This window comes from Columba livia, chromosome 7 (genome assembly GCF_036013475.1).
Source record: "Columba livia isolate bColLiv1 breed racing homer chromosome 7, bColLiv1.pat.W.v2, whole genome shotgun sequence".
NCBI classification, from domain to species: domain Eukaryota; kingdom Metazoa; phylum Chordata; class Aves; order Columbiformes; family Columbidae; genus Columba; species Columba livia.
The window spans coordinates 34170769-34189647 of NC_088608.1; the positions used below are offsets into that span (position 1 = coordinate 34170769).

The 18879-nt window shown below is 41.4% G+C and overlaps 1 protein-coding gene across 19 annotated transcripts in view; it reads right to left on the reverse strand.

Moving 5' to 3' along the window:
- The window catches only part of AGAP1 (ArfGAP with GTPase domain, ankyrin repeat and PH domain 1), a 370539-nt gene that overhangs the window by 118305 nt on the left and 233355 nt on the right, over positions 1–18879 (reverse strand). For all 19 annotated transcript variants that reach the window (XM_065069196.1, XM_065069193.1, XM_065069192.1 and 16 more), the window contains one exon: positions 12440–12608. In XM_065069196.1, the coding sequence (XP_064925268.1) occupies positions 12440–12608 (169 nt within the window). The remainder of the gene's footprint in view (positions 1–12439; positions 12609–18879) is intronic.

An 18879-nucleotide genomic window follows, 5' to 3' on the forward strand; every position in this document is an offset into this window, starting at 1 on the left:
AAGAGGAGGCAAGCAATACTTATTGAAAAGTAAATCCCATATATTGGGTTGGGCACATGAAGCCTTTATGCCAAGCTCTGACAAGCAATGCCTCAGTGCATTATGCCTTGATGCATTCTGCATCCGTTGCCTCTCTTGTCTGTACATGTATACACACAAATATGTATATATATCTATATGTAGACAGATAACTATCTTGACATTAACATGAAATCCATGGTCAGCTACCTGGCCTACTCTGGAGTTGTGAAAGAGCGCCTCTTCAAACACATCATATATGCATCAGCTGGTTGCTTAAGTTGATTAGCAGGGGGCAGTTAAATTACTATGCTAATCCATGTATTCTCAGCACTGTTTCCTTGATATGGATATGTGTATATGCTTACTGGGAAGCCTTGATTAGTTCAAGCTTCAATGTGTCAAAGGCTCCAGATTCTTTCCAAAGAATAATTTTAGCTGTACTCACATCCCTAAAGTGTGGGAGCTGATTTGAAAAGGTACTTACCTCTACCATATGCTATTTTTCTTTAAACAATTTGCATTTCAAAGTGAATATGGCATTTATATTTGAATGAATATCAGTATGTTGCCAGAACTGGTCTCAAATGAGCAAAAAAAGATGCTGGTCTCCTATTGAACAAAAATGTTTTCATCTACCAAAGGAGCATCAAAGGAAGAGTTCCTCTTTCTAGCTCTAGACAGCTTTATTAAAACTATCTTTTCTGATATTATAAAATACCCCGTTATGATCGCGCTTACAAAACGTTCAAACAATTAAGCTCTACAAAAACCATCCAAATTAAGATCCACGGTAATTTCCAGGTTTGGTCAATGCTCAGCAGAAGAGCCTCTAAGAAAAGGGAGCGTGCTCACACAAAATCAATTTTATATGTCCATCTATTCACTGTAAATAGCCTCAAACAGCAGAGATGAAGACAAGAGAATCAGCATAAGAGGAATTAAGCAGAGATGTGCATGCCTGTGTGCACTTATGTGTGCATTAAGAAGTTGATGGAAACACACACACTGGGGGCAGAATGTGTCTCAATTTTCTGTGCGCAGAGGGGCTCACTTTGGCTCTTCATACACAGTTGTTTCAGGTTTACAAAACAACAGACCATAAATGCAACATTAGATTACAATACTTAAAAACATTATGAAAATAACAAATATTTATACAAACACAGGACCACAGAAAATGATAAGTGGACATCAAGTCAGTAAAAGCCAAAAGATAAAGACTCTGTGCTTCCAATAAAGTTTAACATGAATGTTATAGATATGCAGTAACTCGCCCAATGATAAAAGAAATCATTCTGGGTTTTTGTCCTGTTGTTCTCGTAACAGAACAGTATGGTGGATAGCATTTTAACAATTCCTATTTTGCTGTCGTTTAACTAAACAAAAACACCTTAGTGAATCATCACTAGGCAGCACATTACTTCAAACTTAGTCTTCACCAGCTACGCTACCCACCAATTACAAATGCAGAATTAATATAATTAATACCTATAGCCTAAAAAGCAAGATACAAATGACTTAAGCACATGGAGGTGGTCTCCATGTCCTGCTGCAGCACACTCGTGATTTCTCTCAAACAAATCCCTTAGTTACAAGAAGTTATATTCAGGAGTGCAACTAATACACTCTTGAATTTATGAGACGAGCAGACATTGCAAGAGTCATGAAGCAGAACTGTATTCTTCTGTGAAGCAGCAGCGTATGAGATCCGCAGAGAGCAGCTGCCCAGAAGCACAGAACGACTGAACCAGATGAACTACAGCCTACTGCTACGCTTTCACCATGGCCACGTTTTATTTGAGTTACACTCTTCATGTTCAACATGAGTTTCTCTTCCAAAAAAAGAAATAAACCTCTTAAGGCCAGAGGGCTGTGCTCACCAGCTGTTAGAACTAATGAAAAATACATTAGAGTTGTGGGTCAGGAAATCTTGACTCTTGATATCAGAGGGTTAATTGTTTCAAATCACGTTGGGTCAATTTATGTTGCAGGAATACTGCCTATTCTTGAAATGCCCTCTAATTCAGTAAAAGCGACTGTCAAGTAGGTTAGATTGGCTGTTGGCCACCCATTCAAAACCCACAACCACCACTGCTCCCTGAAGTTTCTTCAGGCATTAGGGTACAATAGAAAAGTGAGCAAGGCCACTTTGTTAGCTGCAAAAAGATGAAAAACATTCCCTTCCCCTTTACTCAATTCTGCACCACGTTCATGAACTAATTCCTGGAGTTGTGCACAAACCCTTCCCGTGAATAAAGCCTTCCCTAAGTGGCTGACCAAGCAGTGCCACTGTCTGCCTTCTGCTTTGCCTATAAAGATGAACGTCAGGACAACTCCTGCTTTAGCTGAAGAAAATTTGGGAATGGCTCTTCTGGGTTCCACCAGTTTGCTGCCTCAGATGGCAGTATCCATTTTTCAGAGATGCATCCCCCTTCCATTGACAACTTCAGAGAGACTTCATGCCCTGCACTGAAATCTGGGAAAGCTGCTACCTAGAGCTCCTTGAGTTTCCGACTGAGTAACATCTGCATGGGAAAGGGAGGTATTGCCCCAGTGTCAGCATTGTCTGGCCACAGTCTCAGGAAGGTCAGCTGTGGGACCAGGGCTGGAGAGCTCCAACTTCCATAACTAGGGTCTTGAGTGGAGTTATTAATGGGGGAAAATCCCCTAAAGTACTGTTACAGATTCTGAATCTGATGGCAGCATGCAAACAGCACATCATTTCTGCCTTGGGTTTATCAGGGACTCAAAATAACCTGAGGTTACTTGTCCATGGAATGAGAAAGAGTGAGAAGACGGTATCTTTTGAAAACACACTGGTTCCAGCATTGAAACTCTCCTTCAATACACTGGTAATCATTTCCAACACTGTAGCAGATGACCTGCTTGTGGGTTTTAATTATTTTTAATTTTTTTTCAGAAGCATTTATTTAGTGAACAAATTTCCTGAAATAAGCAGCTATTAACAGAGGAAGACCTTCCATTGTGTAGCCTGGCAGGGCAGCCTCTGCAAACCAGGGTTGATTAGTAGTGTATGAACCGAGAAGGGTCAATACTAATGAACAAACAAGGCAATGCCAAGAAATATCCTGGCAGTGAAGGACATGGTGCTGGGAGTGTAACGAGAAAAGCTATTATTCTCAGAGCCTGCCAAACCAACACAGCAAGTGTGGAGGAAAATTAAGTCAACTCTTCTAAAAGAAAGAGAAACCCAAGATCTTCACCAAGGGCTTCTGCTTAAGATCCCAGGCTATTTATTCTGCTGGGATCAAAGTGTGCTTTTCCTTCGCCAGCAGACATATTACTATTTTTTCAGTAGTTTTAATAAAATAACAGTAATAAATAAGGTATGTTTCACTTTCCAGGCAAGCCCTGCTTGAGGTTACCTGCCTCTCAAGGAACTCGATCTTTAAGACCCAGAGGTGACCATTTTACATTGACAAACACTCTTCTTTGTATTGCTGTTATTTGGTTGTGAATCCTGTTAAAAATTCTGAATTTAATTTTGCACAAATAACAGCAAAAAATCAACTAATCCAGGGGTATTGTGCTGCTCATGTGTAAAGTGAAGCATGTGTAAGGGCCTGAGGCAAAAGATATAAAATTCTTCTTAATCTCTTTGACTGTCTCTAGAAGTTATTAATAAAGGAATTGGAGAGGGGGAGGGAGGGAAGGTCTTACCTGCACGCTGGATCTACATCGAAAGCCAGTAAGATCAACCAAACTAACTTTGGGAGCTTTCCATGAGCCTATAAACCTCCCCAAACCCTGTGAGCTGCAAGCAGAGCCTCTTCGGGATGGGGAAGGACGACTGCTGGCATCCAAATATCCTCCAGACTCTTAAGAAAATGGAACAAAGAAACTTTATTTACGAAAAAAGAGACAATAGATACGAATGCAAGACGACTTTTTTTTTTTTAATAGCTATTGCCACTGTAACAGCAGCTAAGTGAATGCATGTCTGCAGTGTGAGCAGTTTTGATAAACAGCCTCTGCGGGCCACACAACGGGGATAATGTATCCTTAAGTACTGCCAATGAGCTGCCATTCTGCACAGCCAATTACTTCTGTGCGTCTGTCACTCAAAGGAAAAATGACTGAGCCCATTAGATCAAACCTTTGTCACTGTTCCTAATGCACTCTTAGGCCTCATTAATCTGAGGGAGCAGCAACACAGCCGCCGGTGCCTCATTGCCTCCCCCACAACAGGCCCACGTGAATCTTCTCATCTCTCCCCCAAGTGCACCACGTTAATCAAGCTCTCCTTATTACCCCGGTCCCTGTCACGGCGGAGAGCGCTCTCTCTCTTAAATGCTCTCATTATGGTCCATCTTTAGAGCTGGCTGAGTGGAAAAAAAAAAGGAAAAAAAAAAAAGAGCCAGAGAGAAAGAGAAGAGGAAAAAGCAAGTCCGATCACATTAATATTCATGACAATAATTAGTATTCTAGGTCACTGAATATTCATGCTATTAGTTTGGTTTTTTATGGGTTTGCTGGATGTCCTGATTGCTGAAGTGTGGAGGAAAACAGCATGGTTGGGACTTTAGATGTCAACGGCAGTTCAATACTCAAAACACATTTGTGAATTTTTTTTCCCTTTTGGTAAATCAGCTTCAACACTCCTGATGGCTTTAATATTTTAAAATCACTGGGGGAAAAAGAATGAGCAATTCTGCAAAGGTCTTAACATCCAACTGGTTAGTATTACAACGTGTAACAGTCAAAACTCGGTGAGATTGCATTGGGTGGACAAGACAGATCTGTGATTTTATTCAGGATACGGCGCAACAGAGGCATGAAAATCAACCAGAGTGGAACAGGCACAGGCTGAGCAGCACCGACCACATCTTTTCCAGCATCTACAGTCATCCGCCTGAAGCTTCACGACACGTTTCTACCCTTTATCTACCTAATCGTCACTAGAGAGAGATTGGGACCATTTGCCCACTGTAAGAAAGAATCATACGACCGTTTGCTATGTCCTTCTTTCCCTAAAGAGAAAATCTTCTAAGCAAACTCATTTTTTTCAATATTTAACAAATGCGGTGTTTTCAGCAAATATTTATTTCATTAACACTAATATTTGCCCTGCTCCTTTTTTCCCCAATATCAAGCAATACAGGGAACTACCAGTGAAAGCTGATTCCTCTTGGGTTCTGGAAAGGGCAAATCCTAGTCCAAAAGAACTGGAGGAGATGACCTTGAGGGATCCCCCTCTGGTGAGATGAAAGGGAAATCTCCGATTCACTTAAAATTGGGCTTCTTTTCCTTTGAAATGAGCAAACGGATAACTTCACCTTTTTTTTTTTCCACTACAACTGTATATCACTGAACTAAACAGCAAAACCCAACCAAATGGAAAATTGACTTGGGTGATTAATGACAAAAGTAAGTCACAAACTTGCATTTGTGATCTGTAGCAAAACCATAAAACGCTCAAGCTGAAGTGTGGAAAATGTTTCATGTTAAGTCATGTCTTGCATACCATGTCAGACTGCAAAATCAGTAGCAAATAACCACCAATCTCTGGTCTCCTCGGGACACCACCGGATAAAATCTAGCACTGTCAAGTCACACACTGCTCCAGTACATGACCTCAGTCACCTACAAGTAAGGACTTCAGAGCAGATTGAAGAATTTAGGATTCAGTTCTGCATATATTAGCAAAGGCACCCAAGATCTATAGGCTTTGGAGCAATTGCCCACGATAGCAAGCTCTTGGCTTGATACACATTTTTACTCATTGTCAATCTGATCATTACACCTGAATCCACAGAGTAACTTCGGATTTAAGAAAGGTAACTACATGATCTACAAAAATACCAATGAATTCAGTATACTTTGGATCGAGACTCGAACTCACGACGCATCACAACGGAGGAGCGATCCTACCCACGGTTTCACATCACGCTTCCCCTCCTGCACACGGCATGCCACACTTCAGAGGGTATTGGCTCTGTCCGGATTCAGCAGCTGTTAATTCAGATATTGTGGAAAACGGCTACCCAACGTGACAGGTAGGGCTGTAGATACAGAATCAGCTTAAAGGGAAAAAAATGCAGCGGTTAAAGAACGGAATTATTAGACAGGTATTAAAATCTAAAGACACCATGTCAGAAATCTTACTTTGAAGGTATACTGGTCTAATTGAAACATCAATTCTCTACCTTTTTTAAAGAAAAACCTGGAAGGCAGTCCATTCCAACTCAGCCTGATTCTAAGAACCTCAGTGTAAAATAAGATGACTTAATGACCATTGTGTTGGTTTGATAGATGATCATAATTAATAACAGATAAAAAACTCACATTTATAAAAATGTGAAGATGCCGTTCTTATAACATGTCTGAAATGTCACAGAGAGTTAGCCGATAACAACCTTTAGCATACTTAATGATGGCTATGTAGCTAACACATTTTAGGATACTTCACATACTGTACAGTCACTACTGTAAGTAAATTTAATAGCACCAAATTATTTAAATGAAGTGTTAATCAGGAAACAATTTATCTCTACACCATAAGCTATTTTTAGATGTGAACTTTCTACATCAGTGGCTCTTGCTGCAGCTCAGGCTTGGGGTTGTTTGTAGAGGAGAAGAAATAAATGACTCCTGGGAGAGATTTCAGGAGTTAAGTTCACCTTCAGGTCACCAGTTCTACTCCAACCCAACATGGGAGTAATTGAAACTCAGACCCAGCAAGAACTGTCTCAGCTTCTAAAAGGCAGAGAATCCTTGGCCAGCAACCGATGTAGTACAGGAGTGCTGGTCCTTATGACATTGCTGCAATATGCTACCAACTATTAGATAATGTTGGAAATGAGCAAATCCACCAGCTACCCTTTCCTGAAGCACTTCCAGCTAAGACACATCAACAGAATGATGTTAGCTGCCAGGTAAATTTAATTTAAATTCAAGTTACTTCAAGAGTCATTCAATACCTTTGGTTTAAGGCACCACAAAAGTAACAGAACTTCAGCCTAAGGGAGCAAACTTCCACGTCCCCCAACTCAGAGATTCCTACCATGTGGGCATACAAACACCTTTCATAAAGCCACAGTAGAAAATTTGTAATTTAAAGCCTTCATATAACAAAATCAAAACACCACCCCCTCATCCCACCCTCCCACATTGTCTGGGAGAAGGAACCACACAGAATCCCAGTTCTTACAGGATAAACTCCAAATTGTACCTCCAAGAACGCCCAGAGACCAGCTTTCATTTTTGAAGTGTCAGGGCAAAACTTCTAGGGAGAGAAAAATCAGCCTTTTTCCAGGTAAGGTGTCTGGACTCGCAAAAGTAAACACAGTCTTACCTTCTCCTCATTTGTCTGTTTTTGACGGAGTACAGAAAATACTCCTTTTCCCCGCTGCTGTTATGCTTCCATTTTGGTTACTGTCCTACCATGACTATACACATCAAGGAAAAATTCTTTCTCCCATCTCTTGCGTCCATTTGGAAACCCAGCTGAATAAGAGTCATCTTGGGTTTTTTTCTTCATAAATTCTCATGTAAGTCTTGGTGTTGTGTGTTTCATTTTTTTCTTTTAAACATCTCTGAAATGGAAGCTCTCAAGAAGAACTGGAACTTGGCTTTTGTTGTTAAGATTCTTATTTCCCAGAGGTATCTCCTTCCAGATGTTTGGGATGTAAACACATTTACAGATTGCGATAGCTGTCACAGAGGTGATTATTATATGTCTGTATTTGTCCAACAGTCTTTAAAACAAGAAAAACAATCTTGTTCAGACAAGCAATGCCACAAAGCATGACTAAATTCATGCTTTAGAACTTCTCCTCCTGCGTGTGACATCCACGTCAATCTGATCTAAGAGAGAAAACTTTCACTTACTGCTTGGCTGTCACCAATCAATTACCAAATAACGGAGTATACTCCTCCTGAATTCAGGACATCATCTCCCTGATTAGCCTAATTCCTTCTGTTCTTCTCATAACTACACTATGGGAAGCACCTTGGGAAAGATGTTCACCATCCCTAAACACACAGGAGAAAGAGACTGCAGGTGTTTGCTGCAGCAACCACTGAGGTCCAAGAAGGCTTTAGATGGGGAAGGCAATGAGAAGGAAGAGCTCGGGCTGCCCTAAAGCCTCACAGACGGTGGTGGAAACCAGAAGAGAAGCTGAATGAACTTCTGAGTCCTCTCGTGGATTAACTGCTGTGGCTTTTACTTCTAACAGCAAGCACTGCCTCACAGAGACACAAGGTACTGATGTTCATCCCTTCAGAAATCAAGTGGGAGCTCGGAGATGAAAGCTATCTGCAAAGCATCTCTTGTGAGATGACACCTTCTGCTCCCTGTCCCTGACCTGAGCTGTCCCAAGCCTTCCACAAACTATCCCTGACACTTGTGCCGAGAAGTATCGACTTTTGAGACAGCATGCCCAGAGCACGTATTTTATAACCCACCAGGTGACAGGCAAGAGGCTTTGCCTTTGCATCCCTATTAGACCAGCTGATACGCTGGCATCTATCCAAAATATCAGTAATTCCACCAAGAAACAGAGAAAAGTATCTGCTGAGCACTCGTGAAGAAATTAATTCAAAACATGTCAGTTATAGGCGATCAAGCAGACATCAAATACATATATTTATTGGCAAAGTTGGCAATGAAATCCATATTTAAGGGGCATCTTCTGAGCAGTGCTTAATAACAGACCGTGGATGACTTGAAATGGATAGCAGAAATGCCTTGACTTCTTTGTTTTGATGTTTGAATGAAAATAAGTTCAGATGTTTCTAGGAACACAAATTAGTGGAAAAAAGTTAATCTCAGCAAAGAAATGCTTTTAGTGGGCCTGTGCTATCACCATGTATAAGCAGATAAAATGAATCCAATTTTCAGGGGCAATTTTAAACGTGACATTTTAACTGAGCAGTGGTATTGTTTTAATAGCTTAGCTTTTTCACTGCACTATACACAATTATGTAAAAGTACACGGAAAATTTGTCTATTCCTGGCCACATCAAACAATTAACTGAAATACTGTCCTCACCTCTAAGCACGGAGAATATTGCTCCAGGTACCAAGCCTGCACTGGCAAAAAGCACAGAAGAACAGAAAACATCACTGTTTTGGGGTAGCAGTAACATGAAGCAGTAAGGATATAGCGTATTTGCATGCTTAGAAATAAAAATAATACATGCTGATTCTTTCTCTGCTTGGTGCAAACCTCCTCCATAAAGCAAGTCTACATACAGAAACCTCACAATGAAAAACAGTAACAGACAATTTCAGGCCTGAAATCAGTTTTAAAGCATCAGTCAAGATGAAGACAATATTCTGCCAGCACTAACAACTGAGAAAAAGCTCTGAGACAGCTCCACGGACTGCAAGGGATAATTTATAAACGTTTTTAGTTGCACGATGGGCAACCACAGACATACCAGCGCTCCTCCTGGCACTCCAGAAGCCCAGTGCCGAGTTCCTGCGGGTCTCCCACCCAACTGAAGCTGCGATCCCCTGCATAAAAAACAGTCCATATACTTGACCATACGGAAGTTCAGACTAACATGCCACGAGGCACAGCTTGTGACAGCACCTTTTTTACAATACTAATACTCCCCTAACATTTTCAAATTACTCTCTGCAATGCATCTCTTCAGTCTTACCCAACACAAGACTGTGGAGAGTGAATATATGGACAGATGCGCTGCTCACAGGTATTTCCCAGATCCACTCTATCCTACTACTATTTTTTTCATTTTTATGTCTTTTTTTTTTTTTTAAAGTAATACTTTACTGATTAGTATTTCCTTTTTTATTGTTTGTTTTTAACGGAGTAACCACTGCTTGAATCAATCAGCTTTCTAAAAAAGCTCCTGGTCATTCTGTTCAGTAACGCAATAACCAGACAGACCTCAAATGTGGCCTTTAAGAAAGGAAGTTTTAACAAAGGCAGCCCCTTCAGAAGAAACAAATTCTGTAAAGAAAAACCACAGAGAAGTGATACCATGGCCGAATGTACCAACCAGAATTACAGAAGCGAGGACTGTAAGGGAAAAATACTACAGCCGTTCTGAAACCACTCGTTGCGTATGCAGCTGAATTAGTGAAATACAACCGTACAGAGATGTGTGCATCTTCACTGACCCTACTCTCACACCAACACCTGAACCATCCCCTTTTCACATCCTCCAACACCCAAAGCAGGCAGGTAGTGAGGCAGGAACAGGTTGGCCAGCTGCCCCACAGAGCATAAAGCTGTTCAGCCTGTCTTCACCTGCTCCCCCAGCGAGTTATAAAGGTGCTTAAAAACTTGTTAAGCTTCCAGTCAGCTATAGGGGTAATATAATTAAGACATCAGTCCTTGCTTTATCTATGGGAAGAGCACCATGCAAAGATAAGCAGGTCAAGAACTGGCTTAAAATTAAAGAAGGATCAGTGTAGCATCCCAGCTGCTTGAGATGGGAAATGAAAGTAGTCAAGTGGGTAATCATAGAGAAATCAGGTTCAAGTTTCCTTGGATACAACTCTTTCATACAAGAGGAGGGCATTAACCACAGTGGATCCCTCGAGCTGTGGTACCCAGACATCAACAGAAAAGTCTTTGAGTATTTCTAAGCAACGTGATAAAGATGCCAAGAGAGAGGACAGAAACTCCAACTATTCCCACCTTGTTATGTGAAAACAGCTGTCTAAAGGCAGAGCTGTTTTCCAGCATTTGCACTTTCCAGCATAATTAAGTCTTCTCTTCTAAAGCAACTGCTGTGCGATAAAACCACAGGCTAGCCAGGGTACATACACAGTGGCTACCAGCACTGCCAGATAGAGCTGTCTACGGCACGCTTCAGGTAAAGAAAGCATTAGCAGAGAATCCTGAAACAAAATTAGTATTGCCCATTTCATCAAAGTCATGTACAAGCTGCTTTCCTCTGACCTGGCAATCTAAGCATATGGCAAAACATGTAAATTCCATGCTATAAACTTTATATTAGCATGTATCTCTGAATATGTTTCCAGAAACATACTTCTTTAAAGCAATCAAGTAGTTTTTGCCTGTATTCAAATGCCTTAAAAACAGAAATCTCTTAACATCTTACCACTGTTTTTTTTACGCAGTCCAGCACTTTCCTTCCCTAAATTATGGAATATGTTGAACCCCCCACCCCTCATCATCTAAATTAAATAGCAAAATGAAAACAACAACAACAACAAACCACCACCAGCAAAAAAAGCAAATGACCAAAAACCAAATCAATCATGAATAATTCTCTGCTATGAACTCTTCCAGCGACAATGGCAGCTCTGTGACTCTGGAGGGGTAGGTTACAACTTGAAAAAGTCGGAGGAAATCACAGCTTCAGACATTTCAGGTCTCCAGCCAAACTAGTACAAGACACCACACACGATCTCCAAAGATGTCTGCTCAGTGGCACCACCGTAAAGCCACAAGGTGCATTTTGTTTTTCCCTTTTCCTTTTTTAAGCATTCATCTCAATGACTGGCATTCACGTTGGAAGGAAAATCCTTCTCCTTCCCTCAACACAGAGGAAATGTGCATTGCAAAAACACAGGGAATTACACCTTGACTTGAAGCATGAGATAACTATTACTATCCAAGGGAAGACGCTTGAATAGCAGAGTTCTTTTCTGTGGTTACTCATCCTACTCGTGTAGCACGTATTGCACAGGGACCAAGCGTGTCTGGATGGTTTTATCAGCACATGCTGGAGATGTTTACGTTAATCATAAATGCAAAAAGCACTTGGCACTTTATGGACACCATCCCAAACATGCTGACAAAACTTCCATACCAGCACTATACCGTTATGAGTTCTGTATAAGCTGTGCATTTTACAAGATAAATTGTCTTAAATGTTTTTCCTTAATGCAATTTTTTAAATCTGCTTTGCTGTATGGACAAGTACTTCAGCAAACAATAAACGTCTTTGTTTAGAACTCGCAAGGAGCTATAAAATACTTCCATAAATGAACCAGAATAGCTTTCTACGGAACAATCTTGCTGTTGGAAAGTCCAAAACTATACATCCTTCTAAAGGTGGAAAGAAGTGCCATGGATCCTCTACCAGGAAGCTGCAAAAACCCATTTCAAATGATACAACTCCTGTTTTTCCAAAATATTAGACCTAACAGATCAGTCACTAGGCATCATACATTGTTCATCAATGCTAATTTCTATGAAATTATGTAGGGTTTTGGCAAGGATAAGGTAATAAGTATAAAAAGATGGACGTTGAAGGTTACTCAGAGACTCAGAGAAACTCTCATGGAGGACATATCAGCAGTTAGGGCTTAAAAAAGCCACACATCAGTAGTTATTTGGATTTGTAAATCATCAATAGATAACATACCCATCCTAGTAGTACATGACAATTGCCTGCAGGCACTGGAAATGCAGTCTTTTCCCTTTTCTTCCCTAGCATGTTGTTGCCTTACCTGAATTTGGCGAGATGTGTAAACTGCTCATGTCCTTGGAGAGGCCGTTTGTTTTGGGACTGGAAATGGGCGCACAAGCTGATGTAGCTCGGGGTGGCCTCTTCCCGGGGACTTTCACAGTGGTTCTCAGCAAGTCGATCTCTTTCCCATGAACGTTCTGCATGTAGTCCTGGTAAGAGGGAAAAACCAAACAAACAAAAAAACAAAAGCCAAAATCAAACAGGTAGTTCTGCAAGCAATAGAACTAACAAAACCTGTTTTCATAAGACTTTTGTCCTATATCATTTGCCGTCAATCACCACACTGTTTTCTTCTTCCTTTCTTTTTCTTGATAATCCCTTCCACACTTTCCATTACAAATACTCCCAACAGTCTTCAGCTCTCTACTAAACCCTTCAACTACCAGTTGAGTAAGACGTAACTAGTAATATGGTGGGTTCTGAGCCACATTTAGGAATTCACCAGCTAGCAGGTCCCAAACAGAAGACAACAAGGCTGACTGTCTCTCATGAGCACGATTACTTGTGTCTCCTCCCTGCCCACGTTCTACGCATCTCTTTCTCCCTCAAACTTGGTCAGTGGGCATTAAAGTCATCAAAGGGCACCCGCTGACTGGTAAGGCTTCTGCAGTTATAACACTGTTTCCTTAGAATACGATTTTTCCTCCACATATTAAAAACCAAAATCACAGAAGGGAAAAAATTATGCGAATTGTTTCTGATTAGAGTAAACACATTAAAGGTTAGAAGCCAGAAGTGGAAAAGACTTTTCCTAATTCCTCTTTGGAAAGTCCACAAAGAGGATCTAGGCAGACAAACCCAGTCAGCTATGGAAAGACAGAGACCAACTAAGAGCAGCACAAGTTCTTCAAAGAAGTAAAAAACTTCAGGAAAAACAGGCTCTTGTTCCTCTGTTTTCCAGCTTCAAAAGCATTCCCTAAATTATCCGTGGGCTAGTTCAGATGGAAACAAGAAAGCAAATAGACATGGATGTTTTTATCAGAGGGCAAATGGTGATTCATTAAGGTGAGACACTGCAATTCTGGCATACAGCAGGAGAGATATTTGCAGGTGAGACGGTGAGTGTTAAAGCCAGTACACAAGACTCCAAAGTGTTCATCTCCTGGTATACATAGCTGTGGTCACTCACACTCCAGAAAACATAGTTGAAACTGGAAAAACTATGAGGACACAAAAAGAAAGAAAGAGACTGTATCTCATCAGAAGACATGCAAAATGTGTAGCACAGGACAGTGAACTGAAGGGGGAAGAGGGGTAAGAGCAATGCACAAAAATACATCTGGGTATACGCACACCAGGAGGAAAACAGCATTTTGAACTAGAGACTGGAAAAAGATCTGGGCATAAGCTTTACAGTTAAGCTCAAAACCAAGGGAAAGGTATTCCTGAGCATCCTTCTATGTGGTGCAGCTCTGGCAAAAAAAAAAAAAAAATGAATTCCTTTTCAGATAGAATTTGAACAACTTACAGAGCCTGGGTGATGCTGTGAGTGTCTGCACGAGCAAAGACATAACTCACAGTTAGTTATCCTAGCGCCCAGGGCAAGTTATAGGCAAATTACAGGTGGTATATGAAAGTCTACCAATATTTAACTAGGTTGGTTCCAAGCCTGTGGCATACAGACCTGTACACCACCAGAGTATCAGTTTTACGAGTAAATACCCAAATGGACTCAAAGGACACCTGAGGTCTACATCACTGCTGCCACAACTCCAGGAGCAATCAGCTCCCTCCCAAAAATCTACCTTTGACAGTTTTTACAACCCAAATTACATATTCCACTCAAAAAAACCCATCAAAAAATCTACTAGTGGACCAGCATTCATTTCTTCACAGCTCATGTTAATCTGTGATAAAAACCCCAAACCATCACACCAGCTTTTTACCCCCCCCCGCAGCTGTCTGAGAATTATTAACAGTAAAAATGGGGGGTCTAAACAATCTGAGGGGAAAGGACATAGAGCTCTGCTGCCAAAAGAAACAAGGGCAATCCATTAATAAAATTTCATTCACTAGGTATTAGAGAGAAATCAACAAAACTGTTTAATCCATACATTATCAAATTGACGTAACTTTCTTGTTCAGTGACAGTTCTTCACAAATTAAAATACAATAAGCAGAACATAATTGAGCATTTATTGCTTATGGGCTCTAAAATTAGGCTTAATCGGATAGTGTCTAAACCTCAGCATGCACTCTTTTTAATAGACATGTTTTATTTAACGTACAACTACCAGCGTACTCCATTTAAACTTGAGAAGATGATGTTTATTCCAACATCTTCAGATGAAGAGCATGTACAATTTCCTTACTACCCTGCAAACTTGCGAGATTTGACAGGGCATTATTAAAGTCCTTTTAATTGAGAGTAAACCAGACTTAGGTAAGCTATAAACCATTTGAGAAAGTGAACGTTGGCAAAGAAGAAATAAACATGCTGTAGCCATACCGTTATTATACGAAAGTGCTCAAACACAACAGATGCCACATAGGTATTAATGTCAGCTTAAATATTTATAGGGATATATAAAATGTAAATAATAAAGCCTCTTTCATTGTGTGCAAGATGCATAGCGATAATCTCCGCATTTCCCTGAGGAGAAGAGGCAAGGACCAAGTTTCCAGTCGGCGAAACATCCGCCCCCACGCGCGCCCCTTCAGATCTGCACTCAGGGAATGAAAGTTGAAACTACAAACTAATGTCGCAGCTTCTGAAGCGCAATGGAGGGTTTGATCAGATTAGAACAGATGAGGGTCTTGCTGTCATCTGGAATATGCTGTGTTAAAGAGAAGACAGCAAGCCTGATTTTGATATGCAAATGTTACAGATATAACTCCCCTAGATGTTAGTTGTAGAAAATGCTGATCCGAGAAAAAAGGGGAAAAAACCCTTTAACAAGGCATGAGGGTAATTCAAAGCCAAGTACTTTTAAACTGCACTTAACAAGTCCCTAGAGCCCACTCAACAGCGGGCCACCCCAGAAGTGCCATCTTCTGCCCCTCAACAGCTTGAAAAAGTAGTAATTGCAAATCCATTTGCATTTTTCTTCTCAATTTGTCCACGTTCATCATTCAGCAATGCAGGAAAAAAAACAAAAAAATCGAAAAAAGGCAAGCGGCAAAGGAAAGGGAACCCTCCCCAAACGCGTGGATAACAGGAGAAGGCAGCACCCCGCACCCCCGCACTTGCACCTTCGCCATCGCTTGTTTTTTACATTTCGCTCCTAATTATGTTGCATCTATTGCCATACACTTAATTAGCTGCATTAATGTGATTTCTTTTCACATAGTCAAGCAATTAAGAGCTATGATTGAGTTTCATTCAATTAGCCTCAACAAACATGCTAATTGATGTCCCAGATGCAAATGAGGTGCAATGAGAGAAACCTGCTAGCAATTGAGAGTTGTGGCGGGGAGACCCACAGCTCCCAGCTTGCTGACAGCAGCTTCACATGGCTCCCACCTTCTGCGGAGCTGCCGTCGGAGGCAGGGGGGGCAAGACAAGCCATTAGTGCCTCAGTTGTCCCAAATCGATCCCTACAGGAGTCACGGGCAGCGCTGAATCAAATCAACGTCGCCTCCAATTCTCACAGCAACAGCTGCTGTGAGCCGGAGAAGAGCGCAGCGTCTTCCTGCAGCTGGGCAGGCACTGCAGACCCTGCAAATGCCGCGGTTTCTTCAGCTAAGGACTATAAAAGGTCTCCATCTAATCTCCAGGCTCGTGAAATACTACGCAGGTAATGGCCTGCAGTTAGCAGTAACTGGCAACTTCATCTTAGTCAGCTGTGGGGCAATGCTGCCTCTTCAAGCTAAGGCCAGAACGCATCAATCAATCAATAATCCCTAAAAAATACGCTTGCTATATTGATTCTCATTGCTTTTCATTCTGAGGTTACCGTTAGCGGTTTGCTCAAATATAGTGCCACCGAGGTGTTAATTTGACTACTCAAGGCCATTGACCATTATCTAGAGGACTAAATAAACTGTTAAAATATCAGCGAAAATAGTAAAAGCTACATTGACTGAGGATGACACAAAATATTATTTGACAGCACCACAAAATGAATTGCCTTGAGTAAGAAAGAAACGATGTGCCATGACACAGAATAATGTAAAGTAAAATTACTTAAGTTCTGCTCTTAATACAGCTCTCTATTTACAACAGCACAAATTAATTTAATCAATTAACTGAACAGAACCCTTTCAGACATGCAAATTGAGCAAATGGGTATGATGATATTTTCTAAAGAGGAAAAAAAACACTGCTATTTTGCAGGGGGGGCTTTTGTTTTCAGTGCCAGAGGTGGTTAAACTTGCTATCGTGCATCATAACAGCTTCTGATTGCCCTCAAAGCCAGAGAAGACCCTCCAAGGACCATAAGCTAAACCCAGACTATGTGATGCTTCAAGCTAGCTGCCTATGTTCTCCCGGCCGAGAAGACTGAAGACAACAGCCAAAAATCTCTTCTCCCACAGCCACGCTTAGTGCTACTGCTGCTTGCTTTGGCCCCTTTTTCAGGGGAGCCAGGACAGATTGAAGGAAAGGTAGAAAAAAGTGCTGGGTGCTGCTCCCAGGAAGCTGGAAATCAAACCCAGATTGTCTGCATCTGCCAAAGTTACCTCACATGTGTCACTGAAGGACCACTGAGCATGTGGCAGCACGGTTCCTCCCTAGAATGATCCTCAAGTGACTTTAAATGAGGGGCTCGTGTTAGGTACATAACACTCTGGTTAACAAAAACATCACAGGATGTGAGGATTTTCAAATGTCTCTAATAGTAGAGACAATCACCCTTATCACACACAGACACAAAAAGTCCTTTTTACTACCTAGGCTGTATTTCAGAAACAGAGTATTTCCTGATTAGTGTATTAAGCAAGAAAATGTGTATGACTCCTGAGTTACTTAATACAATATTAATCAGTTAGTACCTTGAGGGCTAAATCTCCCATACTTTCTGTATAGCTGCCTGCATGCAAAGTCAGAGTACAAACCCTCCCATCCTTAAAGGCAGGAGTTTTCCTCTTGATTTGCCCAATTGCAAAGCATTTTCCAAGGTAAAAGAAAACAAGCTTGTGAAGAATGAGAGCCAAAGCATTTTACCCAGTCTGGTTTGCACCACATGTAAGCAGCCGAGCATGCCAGCAAGGTCAGCTCTGCTCCGGCAGCAACAGAAAACTGAGTCGGACTCATTCTGATTGAACTGCCTTGGACTGTGCTTTTGTGCTGGGATTGCAGTGAAACGGCTAACGCTGCAAGCTATTCTTCTTGGCCAAGAAACCTCACCTAGAAGACAGAAGGATCAAGCTGCAGAAGACAACAATTAGGGTCTCCTGTGGCTGGGCTCAGTTAGACTGTGGAGAGGGAGAAACTGATTTGCTGGAGTTACATTTCTTGCATCTTGGTGAATGGGATTCAAAGCTCACACCAAACTCCCTCACATCTTGGGATCGCCATGTGTCATAACATGAACACTTTGAAAAATATCTGCTCCCTTCTGCACAGCCTCCCCACGTGTTTCTTCCACTGTGTACCTGTCCCACTGTCACCCTTTTCCAATGCACAACGTACCAAACAAGAGAGATACTTCCTAGAGCAGTCTACATGCCTAGACATTGTAGACATTCCATGTCTACAATCGCACAAAAGAATATAAATTTTCTTCTCATTTTGAGCTACTAAAATGCCTCAGAAGAAGCCTGCTTTTCCAGTGGTAGGAACTGATCCAGACCCAGGATCCTTCCCAGATCTGTCCCTGGTTTACACTGAGCTTCTGAGGAAAATACCATCATTTCATGGCAGTTTTTCCCCACCGTTCAATTGGACATAACACTCCTAAGGCTTAGCTCACTGAGGCTGAGACAGAGTTTCCTGATCTCAGGCAAAATAAAAACTATTATGGAAAACGAAGGTTATGGTTGCACCTCTGGATGACATTTTAAAGACTGTATGTAGCCTATTTTTTGAAACATAATTCCTATTTCGCGAGCTGACCTACTGGACCCACAAAACCTATTGTTCACCCTCAGCGACAACTGCTTCTGAACAACAAAACCCAATCCCCTTCCCCCCAAACAAGAGAAAAACCCCCAAACCCCCAGCAGACCGGTAAATGGATGGAGCCTTGACTTTTGTGCCTTTACATGGCAGTCAGACATTTTTATTGCAAAACGCCGTCTGGAAAAGATGCAAAACAAAATTGCTAAACTGCAAAAAGAAGAAAAGGGGGGGGAGAAAAAAAACAAAAGGCCCCCTTCCCTTTGCTTATTGAGTTCAAAGGCATAACATGCAGCACCCTGCAGCAAATGGGAAGCTACACTAATTTTAAAGCCATAAAACGCTATAAAGTGCCCTGCGGGGCAGGACTACACTGAAGCTAGTTGCACCTAAATAAGACATGGTTCATTTACTTCGCAGCT